We start from the raw sequence: 27,848 nt of genomic DNA, 5'->3' as shown, positions 1-27,848 counted from the left end.
GCCTGTTGTCCGGACCTCTGGCTGTCTCTATGGGGGTGCCACAGGGTTCAATTCTCAGGCCGACTCTCTTCTCTGTATACATCAATGATGTTGCTGGTGATTCTCTGGTACACCTCTATGCAGACGACACCATTCTGTATACTTCTGGCCTCTCTTTGGATACTGTGTTAACAACCCTCCAGACGAGCTTCAATGCCACACAACTCTCCTTGCATGGCCTCCAACTGCTCTTAAACGCAGGGAAAACTAATGCATGCTATTCAACCGATCACTGCCCACACCTGCTCACCTGTCCAGCATCACTACTCTGGACGGCTCTGACTTAGAATACGTGGACAACTACAAATACCTAGGTGTCTGGTTAGACTGTAAACTCTCCTTCCAGACTCACATTAAGCATCTCCAATCCAAAATTAAGTCTAGAATTGGCTTCCTATATCGCAACAAAGCATCCTTCCCCCATGCTGCCAAACATACCCTCATAAAACTGACCATCCTACCGATCCTCGAATTCGGTGATGTCATCTATAAAATAGTCTCCAACACTCTACTCAACAAACTGGATGCAGTCTATCACAGTGCCATCCGTTTTGTCACCAAAGCCCCATACACTACCCACCATTGCGACCTGTACGCTCTCGTTGGTTGGCCCTCGCTTCATACGCGTTGCCAAACCCACTGGCTACAGGTTATCTACAAGTCTCTGCTAGGTAAAGCCCCGCCTTATCTCAGCTCAGTGGTCAACATAGCAGCACCCACTCGTAGCACGCGCTCCAGCAGGTATATCTCACTGGTCATCCCCAAAGCCAATTCCTCCTTTGGTCGTCTTTCCTTCCAGTTCTCTGCTGCCAATGACTGGAACAAACTGCAAAAATCTCTGAAGCTGGAGACTCATATCTCCCTCACTAGCTTTAAGCACCAGCTGTCAGAGCAGCTCACAGATCACTGCACCTGTACATAGCCCATCTATCTACCTACCTCATCCCCATACAGTATTTATTTATTTATCTTGCTCCTTTGCACCCCAGTATCTCTACTTGCACATTCATCTTCTGCACATCTACCATTCCAGTGTTTAATTGCTATATTGCAATTACTTCGCCACCATGGCCTATTTATTGTCTTAACTCCCATATCTTACCTCATTTGCACTCACTGTATATAGACTTTTTGTTTTCTTTTGTTCTACTGTATTATTGACTATGTTTTGTTTATTCCATGTGTAACTCTGTGTTGTTGTATGTGTCGAATTGCTATGCTTTATCTTGGCCAGGTCGCAGTTGCAAATGAGAACTTGTTCTCAACTAGCCTACCTGGTTAAATAAAGGTGAAAATATATATATATATATATATATATATATATATATATATATATATTTTTTTTTTTTAAGTACAGGAGAGATTGAGCATTAGAGGGAGAGATGACTAACATGCTGACCAAACCGGACACGCGATTGCGTCCGCCATAGCGCGCACATTCATTTTGTTCACCCACATCAGAAGCGATCAGGACACGCAGGTTGAAATATCAGAACAAACTCTGAACCAATTATATTAATTTGGGGCCAAGTCAAAAAGCATTAAACATTTATGGCAATTTAGCTAGCTAGCTTGCTGTTGCTAGCTAATTTGTCCTGGGATATAAACATTGGGTTGTTATTTAACTGAAATGCACAAGGTCCTCAACTCTGACAATTAATCCACAGATAAAACGGTAAACCGAATTTGTTTCTCATAATTTCTACTCCTTCCTTCAGGCTTCTTTTTCTTCTTGGACTTTATATGGCTTTTCTTCCTAGGACTTTATATGAAGGTTGGCAAACAACTTCATAGCATTACTACAACTGACTGGAGTGTGGACCTAAGTTCATCTTTCAATCACCCACGTGGGTATATGCTCCTAAAAACCAATGAGAAGATGTGAGAGGATGGACTTGCAGCGCGTTAAGCGTCACAAATAGAACCAATTTCTATTTTAGCGCCTGGCCACGCAGACGCTCAACGGGCAGCTTGGGTGCAATGATTGAATAACATGTATGTGTAAATGTATTTTGCAATGCTCATGCACGCGGCGTGTCCAGTCTGGTCAGCTTGTAAGAGACAGTGATGTATTTATACCTTACATACTGTACGTGTATACTCTATCCTCATATACACTTTTGGGGGGTGGGTATGTGTGCTGGCATCTAACCTATCTAATCTAATGTGCCTCTGTCCTGATGGAATCTCTCTCACACCCTCTCTCTTTCTCTTTCTCTCCCTCTGTCTTTCTCTCGGTCTGCTCTTTCCTTTTCTCTATTGGGGCTTGCGGTGAAACTGAGCTGCACTCTGTAAATCTTTCCATCAACAGCAGCAAATAACAACAGGATCGGATGAGGTGACTGTGGACCTAGGCACGCACCAGAGAGGGCCAGGGCTAAAGTACATGGTTTTGTCTCACCCTTTACAATGCTATGTTCATGTTCTGTCTTGTCATTTTGGCATTTTGGGCGGATCAGCCTGTGTGTTGGCACTGATTTATGGTGCAACAGATGGGTCGTTCCACCAATTCGGTGCCTTTTGAGAATTGTAACTTGGTCCAATAAAGAGCACATGTTCAACTTCATTAAAAAAAACATGTTTTCCCATCTCAAGAGGTTAAATAAAAAAGGACTATAGTAAGTGTCTATTATCAGGGTTAACCGTAACAGGGTTGACCGTAACAGGGTTGATTATTATCTTAAATCAGCCATAAATCCCTTTGTGACAGGGGGAAGGGAAGCTCACCTGCTTTTACACTATAATTTGACTATTAGATGTTCAATGTTTACTTAGATAATTTTTTTATTTAAATGAAGGTATATTTTCACCATATTAAAACGAGAGTTCAGTGCACGTAACAGAGTTGACCTTAAAATGAGGGACATAAAATAAGTAATCTTCAGAAATGTTAAAGCAACATAATAACTAGGGCTGTACAATGATGGTTATATGTCGGGGTTAGTGGGTTATACTCTTCCTAGAAGTTGCAGAGGGTGCACAGAGGGAAATGTCCAAATGCAGAAATGTGGTACTTCAGTTGTCTTAATATAGCTGGATTTTAAAATTAAATATTGGTGCCCAATTTCTACTTAATATATCAAAGGGATGCAAAAGGAACTTATTTTGTGGAACGACCCACATATTCAAAGGACCAAATAGCCAGATTTTAAGATCGCTACATTTCTATCATGCCTCAATGAGCGACATTCACAATAAGCAGCTCCCCTACTCCCCACTCCCTCTGAGGAATACTCTGTTGGATACTGTACAGAACTTTGCTCACCTCAGATTTCTTTGTAAAGCTGGTAGGAGCAGCTGTTCTGACGGATGGAGGGTTGTAGTCGAGGCTCTAATGAGGGTCTAGTCAATGTGTGCTTGGGGAGGGTTGGGGGGATGTCTGGATGTCCTCTGGCTTGGTGCCTAGGGGTGGGAGAGGAAAGGAGAGGCCATGGCTAAAACACTCAGGTAGTTGCTCCTAGAAACACACCCGGCCATTGTGTGTGTGTGTGTGTGTGTGTGTGTGTGTGTGTGTGTGTGTGTGTGTTTCATAATGTTATTGTACAGGGTGTGTAAGAGGAAGAGGGTGGTGAAGGTGAAGGGTGTGGAATTTAAGAAATTCTTATTGAATGGCTATCATTCAGATCGTTCAAGGTCATTAATGCACCGTGGCTGCGTCCTGCTCTCACACCCACACCTACATCCTGGACCTACTGAAGGCCCACTTCCTCCTGTTCTCTGTCTGAGGGTTGCATTACCCACCGCTGCTAGGCCACATCTGGACCAGCCAGCCCAGCCTAGTGCTGCTCCATCGGGAACAGTGAGAACAGTTGTGTTGTCCTAGGTCTCTCGTTCTATAGTGTTGTTGTGTCTCTCTTGTCGTGGTGTGTGTCTGGACCTATGTTTTTTGTGCCCCCCGCAGGGGACTTTTGCTAGGACATCATTGTAAATAAAAAATGTGATCTTAATTGACTTGCCTAGTTAAATAAAAGTTCAATTTTTAAAAAAGTAACAGTGAGAACAGTAAAAGGGAACATTGAGAACAGTAAGAGGGAACAGTGAGAACAGTAAGAGGAAACAGTAAGAGGCAACAGTGAGCACAGTAAGAGGGAACAGTGAGAACAGTAAGAGGAAACAGTAAGAGGCAACAGTGAGAACAGTAAGAGGGAACAGTAAGAGGCAACAGTGAGAACAGTAAAAGGGAACATTGAGAACAGTAAGAGGGAACATTGAGAACAGTAAGAGGAAACAGTGAGAACAGTAAGAGGGAACAGTGAGAACAGTAAGAGGGAACAGTGAGAGCAGTAAGAGGGAACAGTGAGAACAGTAAGAGGGAACAGTGAGAACAGTAAGAGGGAACAGTGAGAACAGTAAGAGGGAACAGTAAGAACAGTAAGAGGGAACAGTGAAAACAGTAAGAGGGAACAGTGAGAACAGTAAGAGGGAACAGTGAGAACAGTAAGAGGGAACAGTGAGAACAGTAAGAGGGAACAGTGAGAGCAGTAAGAGGGAACAGTGAAAACAGTAAGAGGGAACAGTGAGAGCAGTAAGAGGGAACAGTGAAAACAGTAAGAGGGAACAGTGAGAACAGTAAGAGGGAACAGTGAAAACAGTAAGAACAGTAATAGGGAACAGTAGGAGGGAACAGTGAGAACAGTAAGAGGGAACAGTAGGAGGGAACAGTGAGAACAGTAAGAGGGAACAGTGAGAACATTAAGAGGGAACTGTGAGAACAGTAAGAGGTAACAGTGAAAACAGTAAGAGGGAACAGTGAGAACAGTGAGAGGGAACAGTGAGAACAGTGAGAGCAGTAAGAGGGAACAGTGAAAACAGTAAGAGGGAACAGTGAGAACAGTAAGAGGGAACAGTGAGAACAGTAAGAGGGAACAGTGAGAACAGTAAGAGGGAACAGCGAAAACAGTAAGAGGGAACAGTGAGAAGAGTGAGAGGGAACAGTGAGAACAGCAAGAGGGAACAGTGAGAACAGTAAGAGGGAACAGTGAGAACAGTGAGCGCAGTAAGAGGGAACTGTGAGAACAGTAAGAGGGAACAGTGAGAACAGTAAGAGCAGTAAGAGGGAACAGTGAGAACAGTAAGAGGCAACAGTAAGAGGGAACAGTGAGAGCAGTAAGAGGGAACAGTGAGAACAGTAAGAGGGAACAGTGAAAACAGTAAGAGGGAACAGTGAGAACAGTGAGAACAGTAAGAGGCAACAGTAAGAGGGAACAGTGAGAACATTAAGAGGAAACAGTGAGAACAGTAAGAGGAAACAGTGAGAGGGAACAGTGAGAACAGTAAAAGGGAACATTGAGAACAGTAAGAGGGAACATTGAGAACAGTAAGAGGAAACAGTGAGAACAGTAAGAGGCAACAGTGAGAGCAGTAAGAGGGAACAGTGAGAACAGTAAGAGGCAACAGTAAGAGGGAACAGTGAGAGCAGTAAGAGGGAACAGTGAGAACAGTAAGAGGGAACAGTGAGAACAGTGAGAGCAGTAAGAGGGAACAGTGAAAACAGTAAGAGGGAACAGTGAGAACAGTAAGAGGGAACAGTGAGAACAGTAAGAGGGAACAGTGAGAACAGTAAGAGGGAACAGTGATAACAGTAAGAGGGAACAGTGAGAACAGTAAGAGGGAACAGTGAAAACAGTAAGAGGGAACAGTGAGAACAGTGAGAGGGAACAGTGAGAACAGCAAGAGGGAACAGTGAAAACAGTAAGAGGGAACAGTGAGAACAGTAAAAGGGAACAGTAAGAGCAGTAAGAGGGAACAGTGAGAACAGTAAGAGGCAACACTAAGAGGGAACAGTGAGAGCAGTAAGAGGGAACAGTGAGAACAGTGAGAGCAGTAAGAGGGAACAGTGAAAACAGTAAGAGGGAACAGTGAGAACAGTAAGATGGAACAGTGAGAACAGTAAGAGGGAACAGTTAGAACAGTAAGAGGGAACAGTGAGAACAGTAAGAGGGAACAGTGAAAACAGTAAGAGGGAACAGTGAGAACAGTGAGAGGGAACAGTGAGAACAGCAAGAGGGAACAGTGAGAACAGTAAGAGGGAACAGTGAGAACAGTGAGAGCAGTAAGAGGGAACAGTGAAAACAGTAAGAGGGAACAGTGAGAACAGTAAGAGGGAACAGTGAGAACAGTAAGAGGGAACAGTGAGAACAGTAAGAGGGAACAGTGAGAACAGTAAGAGGGAACAGTGAGAACAGTAAGAGGGAACAGTGAAAACAGTAAGAGGGAACAGTGAGAACACTAAGAGGGAACAGTAAGAGCAGTAAGAGGGAACAGTGAGAACAGTAAGAGGCAACAGTAAGAGGGAACAGTGAGAGCAGTAAGAGGGAACAGTGAGAACAGTAAGAGGCAACAGTAAGAGGGAACAGTGAGAGCAGTAAGAGGGAACAGTGAGAACAGTAAGAGGGAACAGTGAAAACAGTAAGAGGGAACAGTGAGAACAGTGAGAACAGTAAGAGGGAACAGTGAGAACATTAAGAGGAAACAGTGAGAACAGTAAGAGGAAACAGTGAGAGGGAACAGTGAGAACAGTAAGAGGCAACAGTGAAAACAGTAAGAGGCAACAGTGAGAACAGTAAGAGGAAACAGTGAGAACAGTAAGAGGGAACAGTGAAAACAGTAAGAGGGAACAGTGAGAACAGTAAGAGGGAACAGTGAAAACAGTAAGAGGCAACAGTGAGAACAGTAAGAGGGAACAGTAAGAACAGTAATAGGGAACAGTAAGAGGGAACAGTGAGAACAGTAAGAGGGAACAGTGAGAACAGTAAGAGGGAACAGTGAGAACAGTAAGAGGGAACAGTGAGAACAGTGAGAGGGAACAGTGAGAACAGCAAGAGGGAACAGTGAGAACAGTAAGAGGGAACAGTGAGAACAGTGAGAGCAGTAAGAGGGAACAGTGAGAACAGTAAGAGGGAACAGTGAGAACAGTAAGAGGGAACAGTGAGAACAGTAAGAGGGAACAGTGAGAACAGTAAGAGGGAACAGTGAGAACATTAAGAGGGAACTGTGAGAACAGTAAGAGGGAACAGTGAAAACAGTAAGAGGGAACAGTGAGAACAGTGAGAGGGAACAGTGAGAACAGTGAGAGCAGTAAGAGGGAACAGTGAAAACAGTAAGAGGGAACAGTGAGAACAGTAAGAGGGAACAGTGAGAACATTAAGAGGGAACAGTGAGAACAGTAAGAGAGAACAGTGAAAACAGTAAGAGGGAACAGTGAGAACAGTGAGAGGGAACAGTGAGAACAGCAAGAGGGAACAGTGAGAACAGTAAGAGGGAACAGTGAGAACAGTGAGCGCAGTAAGAGGGAACAGTGAGAACAGTAAGAGGGAACAGTGAGAACAGTAAGAGGGAACAGTAAGAGCAGTAAGAGGGAACAGTGAGAACAGTAAGAGGCAACAGTAAGAGGGAACAGTGAGAGCAGTAAGAGGGAACAGTGAGAGCAGTAAGAGGGAACAGTGAAAACAGTAAGAGGGAACAGTGAGAACAGTGAGAACAGTAAGAGGGAACAGTGAGAACAGTAAGAGGAAACAGTGAGAACAGTAAGAGGAAACAGTGAGAGGGAACAGTGAGAACAGTAAGAGGCAACAGTGAGAACAGTAAGAGGAAACAGTGAGAACAGTGAGAACAGTAAGAGGGAACAGTGAGAACAGTAAGAGGGAACAGTGAGAACAGTAAGAGGGAACAGTGAGAATAGTAAGAGGGAACAGTGAGAACTGTACGAGGGAACAGTGAGACAAGTGAGAGGGAACAGTGAGAACTGTACGAGGGAACAGTGAGACAAGTGTGAGGGAACAGTGAGAACAGTAAGAGTGAACAGTGAGACCAGTGAGAGGGAACAGTGAGACCAGTGAGAGGGAACAGTGAGAACAGTAAGAGTGAACAGTGAGACCAGTGAGAGGGAACAGTAAGACCAGTGAGAGGGAACAGTGAGACCAGTGAGAGGGAACAGTGAGACCAGTGAGAGGGAACAGTGAGACCAGTGAGAGGGAACAGTGAGACAAGTGAGAGGGAACAGTGAGAACTGTACAAGGGAACAGTGAGACAAGTGAGAGGGAACAGTGAGAACTGTACGAGGGAACAGTGAGACAAGTGAGAGGGAACAGTGAGAACAGTAAGAGTGAACAGTGAGACCAGTGAGAGGGAACAGTGAGACCAGTGAGAGGGAACAGTGAGAACAGTAAGAGTGAACAGTGAGACCAGTGAGAGGGAACAGTGAGACCAGTGAGAGGGAACAGTGAGACCAGTGAGAGGGAACAGTGAGACCAGTGAGAGGGAACAGTGAGACCAGTGAGAGGGAACAGTGAGACCAGTGAGAGGCAACAGTGAGAACAGTAAGAGGGAACAGTGAGACCAGTGAGAGGGAACAGTGAGACCAGTGAGAGGGAACAGTGAGACCAGTGAGAGGGAACAGTGAGACCAGTGAGAACAGTAAGAGGGAACAGTGAGACAAGTGAAAGGGAACAGTGAGAACAGTAAGAGGGAACAGTGAGAACAGTAAGAGGGAACAGTGAAACCAGTGAGAGGGACCAGTGAGACCAGTGAGAGGGAACAGTGAGAACTGTACGAGGGAACAGTGAGACAAGTGAGAGGGAACAGTGAGAACTGTACGAGGGAACAGTGAGACAAGTGAGAGGGAACAGTGAGAACAGTAAGAGTGAACAGTGAGACCAGTGAGAGGGAACAGTGAGACAAGTGAGAGGGAACAGTGAGAACTGTACGAGGGAACAGTGAGAACAGTAAGAGGGAACAGTGAGAACAGTAAGAGGGAACAGTGAGAACAGTGAGAGGGAACAGTGAGAACAGCAAGAGGGAACAGTGAGAACAGTAAGAGGGAACAGTGAGAACAGTGAGAGCAGTAAGAGGGAACAGTGAGAACAGTAAGAGGGAACAGTGAGAACAGTAAGAGGGAACAGTGAGAACAGTAAGAGGGAACAGTGAGAACAGTAAGAGGGAACAGTGAGAACATTAAGAGGGAACTGTGAGAACAGTAAGAGGGAACAGTGAAAACAGTAAGAGGGAACAGTGAGAACAGTGAGAGGGAACAGTGAGAACAGTGAGAGCAGTAAGAGGGAACAGTGAAAACAGTAAGAGGGAACAGTGAGAACAGTAAGAGGGAACAGTGAGAACAGTAAGAGGGAACAGTGAGAACAGTAAGAGGGAACAGTGAAAACAGTAAGAGGGAACAGTGAGAACAGTGAGAGGGAACAGTGAGAACAGCAAGAGGGAACAGTGAGAACAGTAAGAGGGAACAGTGAGAACAGTGAGCGCAGTAAGAGGGAACAGTGAGAACAGTAAGAGGGAACAGTGAGAACAGTAAGAGGGAACAGTAAGAGCAGTAAGAGGGAACAGTGAGAACAGTAAGAGGCAACAGTAAGAGGGAACAGTGAGAGCAGTAAGAGGGAACAGTGAGAGCAGTAAGAGGGAACAGTGAAAACAGTAAGAGGGAACAGTGAGAACAGTGAGAACAGTAAGAGGGAACAGTGAGAACAGTAAGAGGAAACAGTGAGAACAGTAAGAGGAAACAGTGAGAGGGAACAGTGAGAACAGTAAGAGGCAACAGTGAGAACAGTAAGAGGAAACAGTGAGAACAGTGAGAACAGTAAGAGGGAACAGTGAGAACAGTAAGAGGGAACAGTGAGAACAGTAAGAGGGAACAGTGAGAATAGTAAGAGGGAACAGTGAGAACTGTACGAGGGAACAGTGAGACAAGTGAGAGGGAACAGTGAGAACTGTACGAGGGAACAGTGAGACAAGTGTGAGGGAACAGTGAGAACAGTAAGAGTGAACAGTGAGACCAGTGAGAGGGAACAGTGAGACCAGTGAGAGGGAACAGTGAGAACAGTAAGAGTGAACAGTGAGACCAGTGAGAGGGAACAGTAAGACCAGTGAGAGGGAACAGTGAGACAAGTGAGAGGGAACAGTGAGAACTGTACAAGGGAACAGTGAGACAAGTGAGAGGGAACAGTGAGACCAGTGAGAGGGAACAGTGAGACCAGTGAGAACAGTAAGAGGGAACAGTGAGACAAGTGAAAGGGAACAGTGAGAACAGTAAGAGGGAACAGTGAGAACAGTAAGAGGGAACAGTGAAACCAGTGAGAGGGACCAGTGAGACCAGTGAGAGGGAACAGTGAGAACTGTACGAGGGAACAGTGAGACAAGTGAGAGGGAACAGTGAGAACTGTACGAGGGAACAGTGAGACAAGTGAGAGGGAACAGTGAGAACAGTAAGAGTGAACAGTGAGACCAGTGAGAGGGAACAGTGAGACAAGTGAGAGGGAACAGTGAGAACTGTACAAGGGAACAGTGAGACAAGTGAGAGGGAACAGTGAGAACTGTACGAGGGAACAGTGAGACAAGTGAGAGGGAACAGTGAGAACAGTAAGAGTGAACAGTGAGACCAGTGAGAGGGAACAGTGAGACCAGTGAGAGGGAACAGTGAGACCAGTGAGAGGGAACAGTGAGACCAGTGAGAGGGAACAGTGAGACCAGTGAGAGGGAACAGTGAGACCAGTGAGAGGCAACAGTGAGAACAGTAAGAGGGAACAGTGAGACCAGTGAGAGGGAACAGTGAGACCAGTGAGAGGGAACAGTGAGACCAGTGAGAGGGAACAGTGAGACCAGTAAGAGGGAACAGTGAGACCAGTGAGAACAGTAAGAGGGAACAGTGAGACAAGTGAAAGGGAACAGTGAGAACAGTAAGAGGGAACAGTGAGAACAGTAAGAGGGAACAGTGAAACCAGTGAGAGGGAACAGTAAAACCAGTGAGAGGGAACAGTGAGACCAGTGAGAGGGAACAGTGAGACCAGTGAGAGGGAACAGTGAGAACAGTAAGAGGGAACAGTGAAACCAGTGAGAGGGAACAGTGAAACCAGTGAGAGGGAACAGTGAGACCAGTGAGAGGGAACAGTGAGACCAGTGAGAACAGTAAGAGGGAACAGTGAAACCAGTGAGAGGGAACAGTGAAACCAGTGAGAGGGAACAGTGAAACCAGTGAGAGGGAACAGTGAGACCAGTGAGAGGGAACAGTGAGACCAGTGAGAGGGAACAGTGAGACCAGTGAGAGGGAACAGTGAGAACAGTAAGAGGGAACAGTGAAACCAGTGAGAGGGAACAGTGAGAACAGTAAGAGGGAACAGTGAGACCAGTGAGAGGGAACAGTGAGACCAGTGAGAAGGAACAGTGAGTCGTGTTCAGCACATTCCACAGTGCCTGGCTAAACAGAGCTAAATGGAGTGGGGATTAAAAAAGGAGCCTGTCTCTAAGTGAGTTTACTCAGTAATTACACGTAATAGCAGGTCATTAGGGTTTGATTAATATGTGGTTTTATTGTGGTGCTCGTCGGGAGTGGGTAACGTATACTCTGCAACTGGCTGCCTGCTAGGTTCAACTTGAGCTCCTGGCTGCCCTACTTTACTCGTTCTCCCTCTTTATGGCTAGCTTTTGCATTTCTACCAAACTGGACCCTAGTGAATGTACAGTAATCCATCCAAAGCCATGCTCCTTCACGCCTATAAAACACAGGGAGTTTGTATGACACATGCTGTATCGCGTGTTACACTGTTTGACTGAGATTTAGAGCTGGAGGAGTGGCTGGCAGGACAGAGCTGTACCACAACCACAATGGAAAATTATTAACAAGCCTCAATCTGACAACTGCTGAATACTCTGATTGCCAGTTTTATTTGTTTTGGGTATTTAGTACACAGTTCAGTTTGTGCAGTACCGTAACAAGTTGATTTTATCTGCTTGGGGCCTGGACTAAGACTGTCTGGATCATGGAAAACACACTTCCCCTGCTGGTTTACTGGTCTCTGTTCACTATGTTTTGTATACACACACACACCCTCCTTATCACTCAGCATCACAGCTACCACACACAGCTCTGTAAATACATTAACATAAGGATGTAATGACTCGTAATATGCTGTTTTCTGTACAATATGTGTTTAATTTGGTGTTCCACCAAATGTCCAAATGATTCTGCTACAGATGAAGTGATCACTGCAGCGTGGTTCCTGCAGTGTGGTTCCTGCAGTGTGGTTCCTGCAGTGGGGGATATTTCAAACTGACAGCATCTGAGAATCTGAAGGAGACTACGAGTCACTGTGATTACCCTAGGGAGATGGGCACTCAACAGAAACAGTTTGAGTTCTGAGAACGAAAAAACACAAATCCCCAGGATTTATCATTCAGAGCAAATTCCCAGAAGGTGGATTTGAACCAACCATGTTATGGCCTTTTTTCTTCCCTCTTGTCATAATGTAAAACATTTATCCCCAAACACTCAGACATATTGCATTGCTCAAACATTCAAGACTTTCATTTGCCTGCTGCTGTCAGCTCAGTGAACTATTACCCTGTAACTGTCTCTGTGCCTCAACCAAAGCCTTTGATATTACTGAGCACTATAAAACATGTCAAGCAGCAAACCCATGTTCTGGGGTCAAAGAGCACTGTGCAAAGGCTTGGTGTGTGGGTCACAGTCTGTTTTATCAGTACAGTGGAGATAGCCGTGGATGTTTGGAGCGTGGCTGACTCTTGGCCTCCAGCTGCCTGTGTGGATGACATGCTGCTGCTGCTGCTGGATAAGAGGTCCCCCTGCCTTCCTGCTAGAGGCTGCATGTCTTAAACAGCCCTTCACCCAATCTCTGAGCCCTGCTCGGTTTCCTGTCATTTAACACACAACACGATAGGCTGTAGCTTGCCAACTTTCCCTCATTTCCCTTCATCGAGCGATAAGGAAGAGACCCAACTCCCAAGTCTATTGTAGTGAGAGGTTAAGAGCTGTGGCAGTAGCAGCAGTTCAGTGGTCCCACTTATAGGATGTGTTATGACTAGCCTTGCTAGCCATGCTAAGACACATGATGGGGAATAACCCTTTTGTTAATCTCAGTCCCAGTTGTCGGAATATGATGACTAAACCCCTTTGGCTCATCCAGCTGTCAGTGGTGCTAATGACTTGCGAATGTGCGATCCCGTTTTGATAATGACAGTGTTGTGTACACCATTGTTTCTGTCTGAGCCTGCCTGGCACGCCACTCGTTCATACTCTCCTTCTACCCAGCCCTGTCTTCCACTTTCTCCATCCCTCTCTCCTCTCAGCGTCTCTCACACCCACACCATCAAGTGTAAATCATAGGGGATGAAGTGACATCTGTCTGTCTGGTTATCTGGGCTGGTAGATTAATAGCAGGGTGGAGTGTATAATGTAAAGTATAATAAGCCAAACAGCGGAATGCATAGCATTTCATATAACGCGCCAAGAGGGCTGGAATGTCCCGAGGTCTGCGACCAGCGGAACGGAACAGCTGTGCTTCCTGCAATCTTCTGAATTCCTGCTCGTCCTCCTGCTGCTCCTCCTCCCACTCACTGCTCGGGTTAACTGTGCAGAAGCATGTGCTCTCATTTTATAGGAGGGCATGAGCATGGAGAAGAAGCATGGAGAAGAAAGAGCAAGATGGTTATGGGGGTCATTGGCTGTGTTTGAAGTAGTTGGGTGGTGTCAGTAGTGGTTGGTTTGATCGTTGGCTCAGTAAACAGAGATGAGACCGCCTCTGTAGTGTGGTCGGCTGTCTCTTGCCTGTTTAGTGTGGTAGACTAGACTGTCTCATGCCTCCTGGGACCCAGAGAGGGGAACAAAGCCAGAGTGAGTGAAGCCCTGTGAGGGGGTACCGAGCCAGGCAGGTTTCACCAGGCCACACTCCAGCCCAGGCAGAACCTCAGACGTCTGGGGTGGGGGGGGGCTGTTTCCCGTAACTCTGTGTTTTGTCATTGCCCCAAGGCTGAGTTTAAGCAGGTATGGAAACACTCTCTCAGACATGCCCAGAGGGTAGAGGTGTGGGTATAAAGCATATATTTGAGAAAAGGTCTGAAACGACTTTGTCTCTTTACGCTGCACAGTGGACATGGTGTTGAGAGAAGTAAATCAAATGGGACTCATAACTTAATGTAGAAATGCCACAGTATGCACAGTAGCCACAAATAAACTCGCACACAAGTGACGTTGGTCCAATTGTATTTACAAAAGATCTCAATGATCCCAAAACCAATGTAACACAGATTCGTGAGGTGTTTGGCTGTGCTCAGGTGATTAATGACTGATTGGCAGACCTCCATCACATTCTTCACAGTCATGATTATAACCGCTAATCTGAGAATCTGAAATCAATTCAATTGTTCTACGTTGGGCAATGGCTCTTACTTGTGTCAGCACATTGGTAGGGCCTACGGCTGTTTGTAGCAATGGTATTTAAGCGAAGAATTCCCTCTTACCCCCATCTGTTATGTCCAGATGGTTCTGTGAGGGGCGGGAGCTACACAACTGTCCTGACGTCCAGATCTGGAGGGATGGTGACCTGTACACGCTGATGATCGCTGAGGCCTTCGAGGAAGACACGGGGCGCTACACCTGCGTTGCCTCCAACAGTCTCGGCGCTGACAACACCTCGGCAGAGGTCTACATCGAGGGTGAGTGCATGGCAGTGGAGGCTGCCGAGGGGAGAATGGCCCATAATAATGGCTGGAAAGGAGCAGACGGAATGGCATCATACACATGGTTTCCACTAATTCTGCTCCAGCCATTACCAGGAGCCCGTCCTCCCCAATTAAGGTGCCACCAACCTCCTGTGGTGCATCGGTACAACTTCTCCAATATATCTGGGCTCACTGTCAAACAAATGAATGTCATTTGAATTCATGTAAACTCTCCACTAAAAGGTCTCTGTTTCCCCGTTCCTCTGTACCTCTGTTTAGGTGCTTCATCCTCAGACTCAGAAGGAGAAGGATCTTTGACAAATTCCAGATCAGGAGTCATGCCTCAGTACGTGTGTGTGCCTCCGTGCGTGTGTGTGTGTGCGAGTGTCTCAGCATGACCCTCTCTCCACCCCTCACCTTGTGACCCTTAACCCCTTCCTAACTGTGTGGTAGGGTCCAGGTTAGCTGGGCCCTCCAGGTGGTAATCAGGCTAGCTGCCTGCTCTAATTTAACTAGACCTATAAACCCCTATAATGACCTTTCTTACCCTGGCTCGTTTAGATAATGAGAGGTCCCCATGGGTTAATATGGTAAAGGCTGCCTGCCCTGGTCCTGAAAGCTTATACAGGCCTTCTCCCTCCCTCCCTCCCTCCCTCCCTCCCTCCCTCCCTCCCTCCCTCCCTCCCTCCCTCCTCCCTCCCTCCCTCCCTCCCTCCCTCCCCTCCTCCCTCCCCTCCTCCCTCCCTCCCTCCCTCCCTCCCTCCCTCCCTCCCTCCCTCCCTCCCTCCCTCCCTCCCTCCCCCTCCCCCTCCCTCCCTCCCTCCCTCCCTCCCTCCCTCCCTCCCTCCCTCCCTCCCTCCCTCCTCCCCCTCCTCCCTCCCTCCCTCCCCCTCCTCCCTCCCTCCCTCCCTCCCTCCCTCCCTCCCTCCCTCCCTCCCTCCCTCCCTCCCTCCCTCCCTCCCTCCCTCCCCTCCCTCCCTCCCTCCCTCCCTCCCTCTCTCCTCCCTCCCTCCCTCCCTCCCTCCCTCCCTCCTCCCTCCTCCCTCCCTCCCTCCCTCCCTCCCTCCCTCCCTCCCTCCCTCCCTCCCTCCCTCCCTCCCTCCCTCTCTCTCTCTCTCTCTCTCTTTCTCTCTTCATATATGTACATTTATTTTTGTGCTACATTGGTATTGATTACTGCGTTGTTGGGCTTGGAGCTTGTAAGACAGGCATTTCACTGTACTTGTGCACGTGACATTAAGAACTCGAAACTCATTCACTCAGTTTCTTTACCTATGACCTATTTCTGTAATATAATCAATTAAATCAAAAGTCTTTATTGGCATGGGAAACATATTTGTACATGGCCAAAGTAAGTGAAATAGATAATAGACAAAAGTAAGATAAACAATGAACACTAAACATTACACTCACAAAAGTTCCAAAGGAATAGAGACATTTCATGTCATATTAAGACTATATACAGTGTTGCAAATAGTTTTACAATGGTGTTTGGTCTTCTCTGGTTGCCCTTTTCTTGTGGCAACAGGTCACAAATCTTGCTGCTGTGATGGCACACTGTGGTATTTCACGCAAACAAAATTGGATTTGTTTTCAAATTCTTTGTGGGTCTGTGTAATCTGAGGGAAATATGTGTCTCTAATATGGTCATACATTGGGCAGGAGGTTAGGAAGTGCAGCTCAGTTTCCACCTCATTTTGAGGGCCAGGTCTGCCTACGGCAGCTTCTCTCAATAGCAAGGCTATGCTCACTGAGTCTGTACATAGTCAAAGCTTTCCTTAAGTTTGGGTCAGTCACAGCGGTCAGGTATTCTGCCACTGTGTACTCTCTGTTTAGGGCCAAATAGCATTCAAGTTTGCTCTGTTGTTTTGTTAATTCTTTCTAATAGGTCAAGTAATTATCTTTTTGTTTTCTCATAATTTGGTTGGGTCTAATTGTGTTGCTTTCCTGGGGCTCTGTGGGATCTGTTTGTGTTTGTGAACAGAGCCCCAGGACGAGCTTGCTTAGGGGACTCTTCTCCAGGTTCATCTCTCTGTAGGTGATCGCTTCCTTTTAGGTGGTTGTAGACTTGAACGGCTCTTTTCTGGATTTTGATGATTAGCGGGTATCGGCCTGATTCTGCTCTGCATGCATTATTTATGTTTTACTTTCTATACTGAGGATATTTGTGCAGAATTCCTTGGTTCCTCATCTCATGTTATCTGGCTTTCTTATCTTTCTCTGTCATTGTCTCTCTGTATCTCTCTGAGTATTTCCCAACTCTCCCTTCCTGTCTTCACTCTGCCATTCTCTCTTCTGTTCACACATTAACATCTTGGCTCTCACTCTCAGTGACATCATCTTAGTCCTTGTGGGGAGCATTTTCATAGGCTCCAAAGTCATTTATAAGGTGCAAACTGCCCACTTTGTGTGTCTATCGAATTAGACGTGTGAGAGCAGACCATTATTGCAAAGAGCGAGCAATAAGTAAAGAGTATTTAGTAGTGAAATGTGTTTTAGACATCAACATCTTTATTATCTCAGATAATGTGATACGTTAACTGCACTGTTTTGTTCTCTCTCTCTAAATGGCCACTCGGTCAGCGTGTGGACATCTCCGAGGAACGGACCTAATACAGTGTCTGTTTCAGGTCCCAGAAGAAGACAACTTCAATCTCCCTGTCTGTTCATTCACCTTCACCCACGAGCCCCGAGGCCGTACCTCACCGCTTCACCCTGGTCCAGCCCCTATCTGCACCTCAACACCGGGTAGGACACACACACACACACACACACACACACACACACACACACACACACACACACACACACACACACACACACACACACAGCAGTATATGATCTGTCTTAAAATTGAAAACACAACAATTTCTCAAGGTGGATGTTGATGGTCAGATTATCTTGTCCTCCAGATGCGGAGTCCAGTTTCTTCACTACATGGTGATGGTTCTGTCACAACGCCCCCTATCTTCACCAAGGTACGACTACATCTGGAATTATGGCAAAGTTATGCATCACACACACATATGTGCAGACAATTGCATGCTCCATCTCCCTGGAATAACACAGGATAGGACAGTGGCTTTCACTGGCGGTGGCCTGATAAAACATTACAGTTAGACGAAGGGCCGGAGCGCTCCTGTCTCCTGGTTTAACTGTTCTGGAACCCACACCTCTTCCCCTCCTCTCCCCCAGTCCACCTCGGGCCATGTGTCGGGTTGTGTGTGTGATGGTGGCATGTAAGTGGCAGAGCATCAAACAGGAGAGTTTCACTCCCATCCATCCCTGAAGACTACATTTTCCAGTTCATTACTGAAAGACATTTGTTTGTCTTCACCCCCTCCGCCAGGAGCTGAAGGGCTTTAATCATCTCAACAAGTGGGTGAAGTCAGGGGTGTGATGTCACCCTGGCTGTCACGCTGTCACGCACGCACACACACACACACACACACACACACACACACACACACACACACACACACACACACACACACACACACACACACACACAGACACACACACACATACTGTAGACAAACACATACACATTCACACACGAACAGTCACACATAGAGTCGTAAACACACGCACACACACATATTCCACCCAGGTCGTTCCAAAATATACAGACACACACTCACACATGACCTCCTCCACACACAAAGAGGGAGTTTCAGTTGCTGATAGATGAGTCCTTTCACTGTGAGACTTGTTGACTGGTTGGAGAGGTAACACAATGCTGCCTTGGCCTCTCAATGGATGGCTTCCTGCCTCTCTGACTGCAACACTAGAAGCCGTCACAGGATTGTCTGGAGAAGAGCCCTGCTCTGTCCTTTAGTGAAACCGAGTGCTGTAAATGGGGACAGTGTCTGATGGCCTCCCACTCCACAGTGTGGTGTTCTGTTCTGCTCACTGACACTGTGTTGTCATCTTCCTCTACGTCTTCATTAATTCCCTTCTCTCCCACTTTCTTACCCTTTCTTCCTTCCCACGTCTCTTTCTCCTCCTCTCTCTCTCATGTGTCTACCCCGGACCCTTTCTCCTCCTCTCTCTCATGTGTCTACCCTGGACCCTTTCTCCTCCTCTCTCTCTCATGTGTCTACCCCGGACCCTTTCTCCTCCTCTCTCTCTCATGTGTCTACCCCGGACCCTTTCTCCTCCCTCTCTCTCTCATGTGTCTACCCCGGACCTTTTCTCCTCCTCTCTCTCTCATGTGTCTACCCCGGACCCTTTCTCCTCCTCTCTCTCTCATGTGTCTACCCCGGACCCTTTCTCCTCCTCTCTCTCTCATGTGTCTACCCCGGACCCTTTCTCCTCCTCTCTCTCTCATGTGTCTACCCCGGACCCTTTCTCCTCCTCTCTCTCTCATGTGTCTACCCCGGGCCCTTTCTCCTCCTTCTCTCTCTCATGTGTCTACCCCGGACCCTTTCTCCTCCTCTCTCTCTCATGTGTCTACCCCGGACCCTTTCTCCTCCTTCTCTCTCTCATGTGTCTACCCCGGACCCTTTCTCCTCCTCTCTCTCTCTCATGTGTCTACCCCGGACCCTTTCTCCTCCTCCTCTCTCTCATGTGTCTACCCCGGACCCTTTCTCCTCCTCCTCTCTCTCATGTGTCTACCCCGGACCCTTCCTCCTTTACGTTCTCTTCTTTACCTCACCCCCCCCATCTCCATTTAATCTATCTCACCTTAATTCTCTACCTTCCTGCAACTAACTTTCTCTCTCTCTGTCTCTCTGTCTGTCTCTCTCTCTCTCTGTATCTCTCTCTCTCTCTCTCTCTCTGTCTCTCTGTGTCACTCTCTCTCTGTCTCTCTCTCTCTGTCTCTCTCTCTGTCTCTCTCTCTCTCTCTGTGTCTCTCTGTCTCTGTGTGTCTCTCTCTGTCTCTCTCTCTGTCTCTCTCTCTGTCTCTCTCTCTGTCTCTCTCTCTGTCTCTCTCTCTCTCTCTCTCTCTCGCTCTCTCTCGCTCTCTGTCTCTCTCTCTCTCCCCATCCAGCTCTTACAGGATGCCCAGGCGTCAGAGGGTCAGGTGGTGGTTTTGGAGTGCAGGGTTCGAGGCAGTCCTCCTCTGCAGGTCCAGTGGTTCAGACAGGGACAGGTCATCCAGGACTCTCCAGACTTCCGCATCCTGCAGAAAAGTGAGACATTCTCAGTAGAGTCAGAATACTTATTGGTGGTGGCTGGACCCAGAGTTAGACCCACATAGCATCGACGAGTAAAAAAAAAGGATTGTGACTTATGAGTCTAACTCCCTCCCTCTCTCTGTTCTTTACCTCCTCTCCCTCACTTCCTTTGATATCATGTGAAACACAGAGCCACGGTCTGCAGCAGAGCCAGGTAAGAGGAACCTCACTTCCTCCATATGTCATTTTCAGTCATGTTGTTGTCATCAACAATGTCCCAGCCATATGTCAACTCCTGTCAGCTCCACCATCCATCCAAACCGTCCTCAATCTATCTGTTGTGTCAGTCTGTGATGTCACTTTTGCACTGGGATGATGTCATCTCCTGTTCACCTGGATTTGATGAAAAAGGGTGTAAGGCCTTAAAACTAGTCTGGCACAGTAAGAGGGAATCCCTACTAAACCCTGACAGGAGTACACAAACTCTCACACACATATTTACACACAGACTTTTTCCAGTCTGAGGTGGTGTGACTAATAAGATACATCAGGTGTTACCGCCAAGCTCTCACAAAAACCCTGTGAGTCACACTACAGACATCTCTCAACACCTGTCTGTCTGTCTGTCTGTCTGTCTGTCTGTCTGTCTGTCTGTCTGTCTGTCTGTCTGTCTGTCTGTCTGTCTGTCTGTCTGTCTGTCTGTCTGTCTGTCTGTCTGTCTGTCTGTCTGTCTGTCTGTCTGTCTGTCTGTCTGTCTGTCTGTCTGTCTGTCTGTCTGTCTGTCTGTCTGTCTGTCTGTCTGTCTGTCTGTCTGTCTGTCTGTCTGTCTGTGTCTGTCTGTCTGTCTGTCTGTCTGTTTTTCTACTTCCTACATATTCAGAGCGGTGTGTGTGTCAGTCAGTTTGTCTCTCTACCCTCCAACCATGTCTGCTCTTTAGTCTCTTCCTAGGCAGTGAGTCACATCTAACTGTCAGTCTCCTGTCTAACATGTACATACCATATGTCTAACTGTCTATCATATGTCTGTCTTACCTCCAACTACAAACATATGGATAGTAAACCTGCCACTCTTTTCTGTGGCTGTGTAAATGTCTATTAAACCTGTCTTAAAGAGTCAGCGTCTGTCTCATTCAAATTTTACACACTTCTCTTTCAGCCATACAACTGTCCTTATACTGCCCACCAGAAATATATATTTTAGTTGCAACACTGTGTCACTGCTACCACAGTGATTTGATGAGAGTTGTAATTGTTTCTTCCAGAGGAGATATGTACGCTGGTCATAGCTGAGGCCTTCCCTGACGATGGAGGTCAGTTCTGCTGCACTGCAACTAACCTTTACGGCTCCGTCAGCAGCACAGCCCAACTCTCTGTCACTGGAGGAGCCTTCAACACTCCCACAGGTGAGTTACCATCATTATTGTATTCACAGTTACAGAAAATTTACCATCAGGACAGTTTGTATAACTTGTAGCAACTTATAGGTGAATTTGCCTTTAGTGTAATTGACTTCAACTTTAAACTTTAAATGTTGTAGTTTATGCAGAGTTTTGGTACTGTACAGCGCATTCGGGAAAGTATTCAGACCCTTTGACTTTTTCCATATTTTGTTACGCTACAGCCTTATTCTAAAATTGATTACATTGTTTTTTTTGCTCATCAATCTACACACAATATCCCATGATGACAAAGCAATAACAGGTTTGTAGACATTTTTGGGCGAAAAAACTCAAACTGAAATATCACGTTTACATAAGTATTCAGACCCTTTACTCAGTACTTCTTGGGTATGACGCTACAAGTTTGGCACACCTGTATTTGGGGAGTTTCTACCATTCTTCTCTGTAGATCCTCACAAGCTCTGTCAGTTTGGATGGAGAGAGTTGCTACGCAGCTATTTTCAGGTCTCTCCAGAGATGTTAGATCACGTTCAAGTCCAGGCTCTGGTTGGGCCACTCAAGGACATTCAGAGACTTGTTAAGAAGCCACTTCTGCATTGTCTTGGCTGTGTGCTTAGGGTTGTTGTCCTGTTGGAAAGCAAACCTTCACCCCAGTCTGAGGTCCTCAGCGCTCTGGAGATGGTTTTCATCAAGGATCTCTCTGTACTTTGCTCTGCTCATCATTCCCTTGATCCTGACTAGTCTCCCAGTCCCTGCCGCTGAAAAACATCCCCACAGCATGATGCTGCCACCACCATGCTTCACCGTAGGGATGGTGCCAGGTTTCCTCCAGACGTGACGCTCGGCATTCAGGCCAAAGAGTTCAATCTTGATTTCATTAGACCAGAGAATATTGTTTCTCATGGTCTGAGAGACTTTAGGTGCCTTATGGCAAACTCCAAGCGGCTGTCATGTGCCTTTGACTGAGGAGTGGCTTCTGTCTGGCCACTCTACAATAAATGCTTGATTGATGGAGTGCTGTAGAGTTGGTTGTCCTTCTGGATGGTTCTCCCATCTCCACAGAGGAACTCTGGAGCTTTGTCAGAGTGACCATCGGGTTCTTGGTCACCTTCCTGTCCAAGGCCCTTCTCCTCCCATTGCTCAGTTTGGCCTGGCGGCCAGCTCTAGGAAGAGTCTTGGTGGTTCCAAACTTCTTCAATTTAAGAATGATGGAGGCCACTGTGTTCTTGGGGACCTTCAATGCCTCAGAAATGTTTTGGTAGCCTTCCCCAGATCTGTGCCTCAACACAATCCTGTCTCGGAGCTCTACGGACAATTTCTTTGACCTCATGGCTTGGTTTTTGCTCTGACATGCACTGTCAACTGTGGGACCTTACATTGACAGTTGTGTGCCTTTACAAATCATGTCCAATCAATTGAATTTACCACAGGTGGACTCCGATCAAGTTGTAGAAACATCTCAAGGATGATCAATGGAAACAGGATGCACCTGAGCACAATTTGGAGTCTCGTTGCAAAGGGTCTGAATACTTATGTAAATAAGGTATTTCTGTTTTAAATGTTTTATGCATTTGCAAACATTTCTAAAAACGCTTTGTCATTATGGGGCCTTGTGTGTAGATTGATGAGGATTTTTATTTATTTAACCCATTTTGGAATAAGGCTGTAACGGAACAAAATGTTGAAAAAGTCAAGGGGTTTGAATACTTTCCGAATGCACTGTACATCTGGTTCAATGACGAGGGCTCGTGTACCTCTGGTTCATGTCAATGGTTACCAATAGGCAGTCAGCCTGGGAGGTCGAGTGGTTTTGGCTCCGAACTGGATCCCTGTGTGGTATTTCCTCTGGTCCTTTTTATTATCCTGGATAATCTTCGATCTATATGAGGATGAGAAGAAAAGAAGAGGGGGAGGAGAGGAGAGGAGGAAGAAATAGGCTAGTTAGGTCGTGAACACTATATATCTCTGTGGGAGAAGGGAGGAGTGTTTATTCTCTCTGTGTACTCTCAGTTCACCACGCAATCAGAGGAAATCCACAGGCCAAATAAACAGGGATTACATCAAGAGCTCCTCAAGACAAACAGGCTGACTAGACACAGCTGCTACTTTAGATCGCATTCTAACTTAATTTAGAGCTGCCATGTTAGTGGGGTATGTGAGGATGGGGGTCAGCTGGGCTCTGCTGGAGGTAATATTAGTGTACTATGTTAGGAAAAGGGGAGGGGAGGATATGCTAGTGCACTGTGAAGAGGAGGGGGTAGGGCTCTGCTTGGGGTAAACCTCTACTCACTCCTGGTCTCTCTCCCTCTAGCGGTGTACGAATCAGACAGGGACGGTGTGGCATCCGGCGATAACTCTGCCTTCGAGGATGCCCAGGCCTTCCCCCCACCCCCGCCCACAGAGATCAGCCTATTGGAGGTACCGCCCAAGACCCCACCCAGTGCCAGCGCAGAGGGTTTCCATGTCAACGAGCTGGAGATCTGGCCCAGTGTGTCAGTCCTGCCGCACTCCCACATGTACCCCAACATGGAGGGCCAGCCTCAGCCCTCCTTCAGCCTACCTCCACCAGAGCCCCGGCCAGACTTCCTAGACCCAGCCAAGATGTCTCCACCCCCGGTGAAGGAAGCCCCTCCGCTGCCCAACAAGCCCAAACTGTGAGTACACCCATCCTGCCATCACCCTTGTCATAGATGATGGCTGATTGAGCCGGCATCATGATTCCCATAGTAAGGGATTGGATTGTTGATCAGGGAGCTGGGTGTTTTCAGCTTTTGAAAGGGGAATCCCAGCATTGTGAACAAAAGCATTCCGGTCTCTTTATGGTGTCAGTGCCATGTCAGTGCTGTGTTTGTGTGCCAGAGATGGCCTGGCTGGCAGCTGCTTTGCGGCTCAAAACGGATCTGTTTGTATGGCTTCTGTTCCGTTGGATGGCTCCTATTGTCTTTGTATGACTCCTGTGTGCACGCCCAGGACCCCTGCTCTGTCTGTATGGCCTCCCTGTGTGTATTATAGTGTAGGCAGCGGGTATGATGTCTGTGATGTTACAGGGCTGTAGAGCTTTGATGGTCTTTGTATGGCTTTTGTATGTTGTTATTTGGGGTGGCAGGTAGCCTAGCGGTTAGAGCGTTGGGCCAGTAACCGAAAGGTTGCTGGATCATATCCCAGAGCTGACGAGGTAAAAAATCTCTCATTCTGCCCCTGAAGAAAGCAGTTAATCCACTGTTCGCTGGTAGGCGGTCATTGTAAATAAGAATTTGTTCTTAATTTGCCTAGACTTGCCTAGTTAAATAAAGGTTAAAAAAATTGTGACTGTCCCTGTTGCAGGGCTTGCTGTAGCAATGATCATCAAATTTTTTAAAAATGCAACAGTTAGGAGATGGATGAAGATAATCCAAACTTTTAGGATTTATATAATCCATTAGATATTGACTGAATTAAACGTTCAGTGGCTTAATTGATCAATATAGAGTAGAAACTATTCAAAATACTACCACATTGAAAAAAGTGTGATTTAACAAGGGTCATATGCACACCGATGGGAGATCAGTGTTACGCACGTAACAATCACCATTGATAAATACCAACCGTTGTTCAAAACCAAACAAATAAAAACATTTCATAGATGGAAATAGAGGTGCTAGTGTCAGAGATTGAGTACAGCCAAAAGGTTTTATTTGGCTCGCTCAGTTGTAGCTACAAAGAGAGGACCATGAGTTGCTTTAGCAATGGCAAATATACTTCACCTGAGTAGACAACACTCACCATTAAGCCGTCCATCCTCAGCGCTAAGCGAACATTGTTGCCACCACATTCAGCAGCGTCTTTTGCGCATCACATAACCTTTTACCTGCACGTAAACAATGGAAACCTTTTCTGTTCAATATAGTTTCAATCGTTTTGGGATGGTGGTTTTTATGGTGATGTGGGTGCAGTCTATTGGTCCGTTCGTATTTGGGAACCCAATGATGGCATCATGGCAAAGAAACACCTCTTGACATCAACCTGTTGTACAATGGTGTATAGAAATTGTAAGTGTTGCTGTTCATTTTGCTGATGATTTCATCCCATACATTGGCTCATCGAGGGCTGTGAGATGCCGATTGACAAACTCCCGCTGAAAAGTGCCCGTTGCCAAGAACCCAAGGGTGGATATCACTTGGATGTGCACAGGAATGGCACATGTTTGCCTTTTTAAAGTAGGTCTTAAATCCTTGCAAAAATCCTATGAGACAGTTTTTTTGGAAACGATATCTGATGAGCCAATCGGTACAATCTGCAGAAAATGTCCCACCTGTCTCTAAAAACGTGCTCTCTGCGAAATACATTTGCCAAATTTTCCAAAAGAGCAAGATCAGACATCTCTCATTCAATTTCTCAGTACATCTCAGTCTTTTATAGTGTTTCAACAATGGTTTCACTTTCACACGTACCTCTCATTTAACAAATGACTGTACTTTCTATGGATTGTTATTGTAACAAATGCACTGATGTGGTCTAATTAAATAGCATGTCAAGATATGTTGCATGAAATCACAATGGAAATACAATGAAATTGAAAAATTATTTAATTATAACTCACAATTTCACACATTTTCAATATATGTTTCCCCCATTCTACCCTTGACAAGCAGTTCCTTTATTCCACCACCTTGCACTGTGCATACGCATGGTCATGTCTGTGCGCACACTCTCAAGCAAACATTCATATTGATCAATCTCACATCGGCTGATGTAAAAAGGGCTTTAGAAATAGATTTGATTGAATTTGACTTGAAATGATTCCACGCATGGTTTACGCACAAATGTGTGCCTAAGCATGATTGATAAATGAGGCCCCAGGGATTTTGGTGGGTATTCAATTTATTGTCAAATGTAAAAAAAGAAAATCATACAATGCACTCATAAACTCAGCAAAAAAAGAAACGGCCCTTTTTCAGGACCTTATCTTTCAAAGATACTGCTACTTCATAGAAATTAGAAGGATGAGAGAGGCTGGACTGAGGGCTTGTAGGCCTGTTGTAAGGCAGGTCCTCACCAGACATCACTGGCAACAACGTCGCCTATGGGCACAAACCCACCGTTGCTTGATCAGACAGGACTGGCAAAAAGTGCTCGTCACTGACGAGTCGTGGTTTTGTCTCACCGGGGGTGATGGTTGGATTTGTGTTTATCGTTGAAGGAATGAGCGTTACAACTAGAGGTCGACCGAATATGATTTTTCAATGCCGATACCGATACTGATTATTGGAGGACAAAAAAAGCCGATAATCGGCCGATTTTTAAAATGTATTTGTAATAATGACATTTACAACAATACTGAATGAAGACTTATTTTAACTTAATATAATACATCAATAAAATCTATTTAGCCTCAAATAAATAATGAAACATGTTCAATTTGGTTTAAATAATGCAAAAACAAAGTGTTGGAGAAGAAAGTAAAAGTGCAGTATGTGCCATGTAAAAAAGCTAACGTTTAAATTCTTTGCTCAGAACATGAGAACATATGAAAGCTGGGGATTCCTTTTAACATGAGTCTTCAATATTCCCAGGTAAGAAGTTTTAGGTTGTAGTTATTATAGGAATTATAGGACTATTTATCTCTATACCATTTGTATTTCATATACCTTTGACTATTGGATGTTCTTATAGGCACTTTAGTATTGCCAGTGTAACAGTATAGCTTCCATACCTCTCCTCGCTCCTACCTGGGCTCGAACCAGGAACACAACGACAACAGCCACCCTCGACGCAGTGTGCAGAGCATGCAGAGCAAGGTGAACAACTACTCCAAGTCTCAGAGCGAGTGACGTTTGAAACGCTATTAGCGCGCACCCAGCTAACTAGCTAGCCATTTCACATCACATCGTTACACCAGCCTAATCTCGGGAGTTGATAGGCTTGAAGTCATAAACAGCAGAGCTGCTGGCAAAACGCACAAAAGTGCTGTTTGAATGACTGCTTATGAGCCTGCTGGTGCCGACCATCGCTCAGTCAGACTGCTCTATCAAATCATAGACTTAATTATAACATGATGACACACAGAAATGCGAGCCTTTGGTCATTAATATGGTCAAATCCGGAAAATATCATCTCGAAAACAAGATGTTTATTCTTTCAGTGAAATACGGAACCGTTCCGTATTTTATCTAACGGGTGGCATCCATCAGTCTAAATATTCCTGTTACATTGCACAACCTTCAATGTTATGTCATAATTACGTAAAATTCTGGCAAATTAGTTCGCAATGAGCCAGGTGGCCCAAACTGTTGCATATACCCTGACTTCTGCGTGCAATGAACGCAAGTGAAATTACAATTTCACCTGGTTAATATTGCATGCTAACCTGGATTTCTTTTAGCTAAATATGCAGGTTTAAAAATATATACTTCTGTATAATGATTTTAAGAAAGGCATTGGTGTTTATGGTTAGGTACACGTTGGAGCAACGACAGTCCTTTTTCGCGAATGCGCACTGCATCGATTATATGCAACGCAGAACACACTAGATAAACTAGTAATATCATCATCAACCATGTGTAGTTATAACTAGTGATTATGATTGATTAAGTTTACCTTGGCTTCTTACTGCGTTCTGTCCCTGAACAAGGCAGTTAACCCACCGTTCCTAGGCCATCATTGAAAATAAGAATGTGTTCTTAACTGACTTGCCTAGTTAAATAAAGATTAAATAAAGGTGTAAAAAAAAAAAAATTAATAATAATAAAAATCGGCAAAATCGGCATCCAAAATTACAGATTTTCGATTGTTATGAAAACTCGAAATCGGCCGTAATTAGTCGGCCATTCCGATTAATTGGTCGACCTCT

At 45.8% G+C, this 27,848-nt stretch overlaps 1 protein-coding gene across 1 annotated transcript in view; it reads left to right on the top strand.

The window, feature by feature from the left end:
- The window catches only part of LOC112248996 (palladin-like), a 102,343-nt gene that overhangs the window by 4,795 nt on the left and 69,700 nt on the right, over positions 1–27,848 (top strand). Inside the window, 8 exon segments of the mRNA XM_042320136.1 lie at positions 14,318–14,493; positions 14,779–14,845; positions 17,130–17,247; positions 17,412–17,477; positions 19,493–19,634; positions 19,810–19,833; positions 20,882–21,022; positions 23,331–23,673. Of these exon segments, the coding sequence (XP_042176070.1) occupies positions 14,394–14,493; positions 14,779–14,845; positions 17,130–17,247; positions 17,412–17,477; positions 19,493–19,634; positions 19,810–19,833; positions 20,882–21,022; positions 23,331–23,673 (1,001 nt within the window). The 5' untranslated portion in view covers positions 14,318–14,393.

The sequence above is a fragment of the Oncorhynchus tshawytscha genome, linkage group LG01 (assembly GCF_018296145.1).
Source record: "Oncorhynchus tshawytscha isolate Ot180627B linkage group LG01, Otsh_v2.0, whole genome shotgun sequence".
In the NCBI taxonomy this organism is placed as follows: domain Eukaryota; kingdom Metazoa; phylum Chordata; class Actinopteri; order Salmoniformes; family Salmonidae; genus Oncorhynchus; species Oncorhynchus tshawytscha.
Note: the sequence above shows the minus strand (reverse complement) of the source record. Positions and strands in the feature narration are given on the sequence as shown.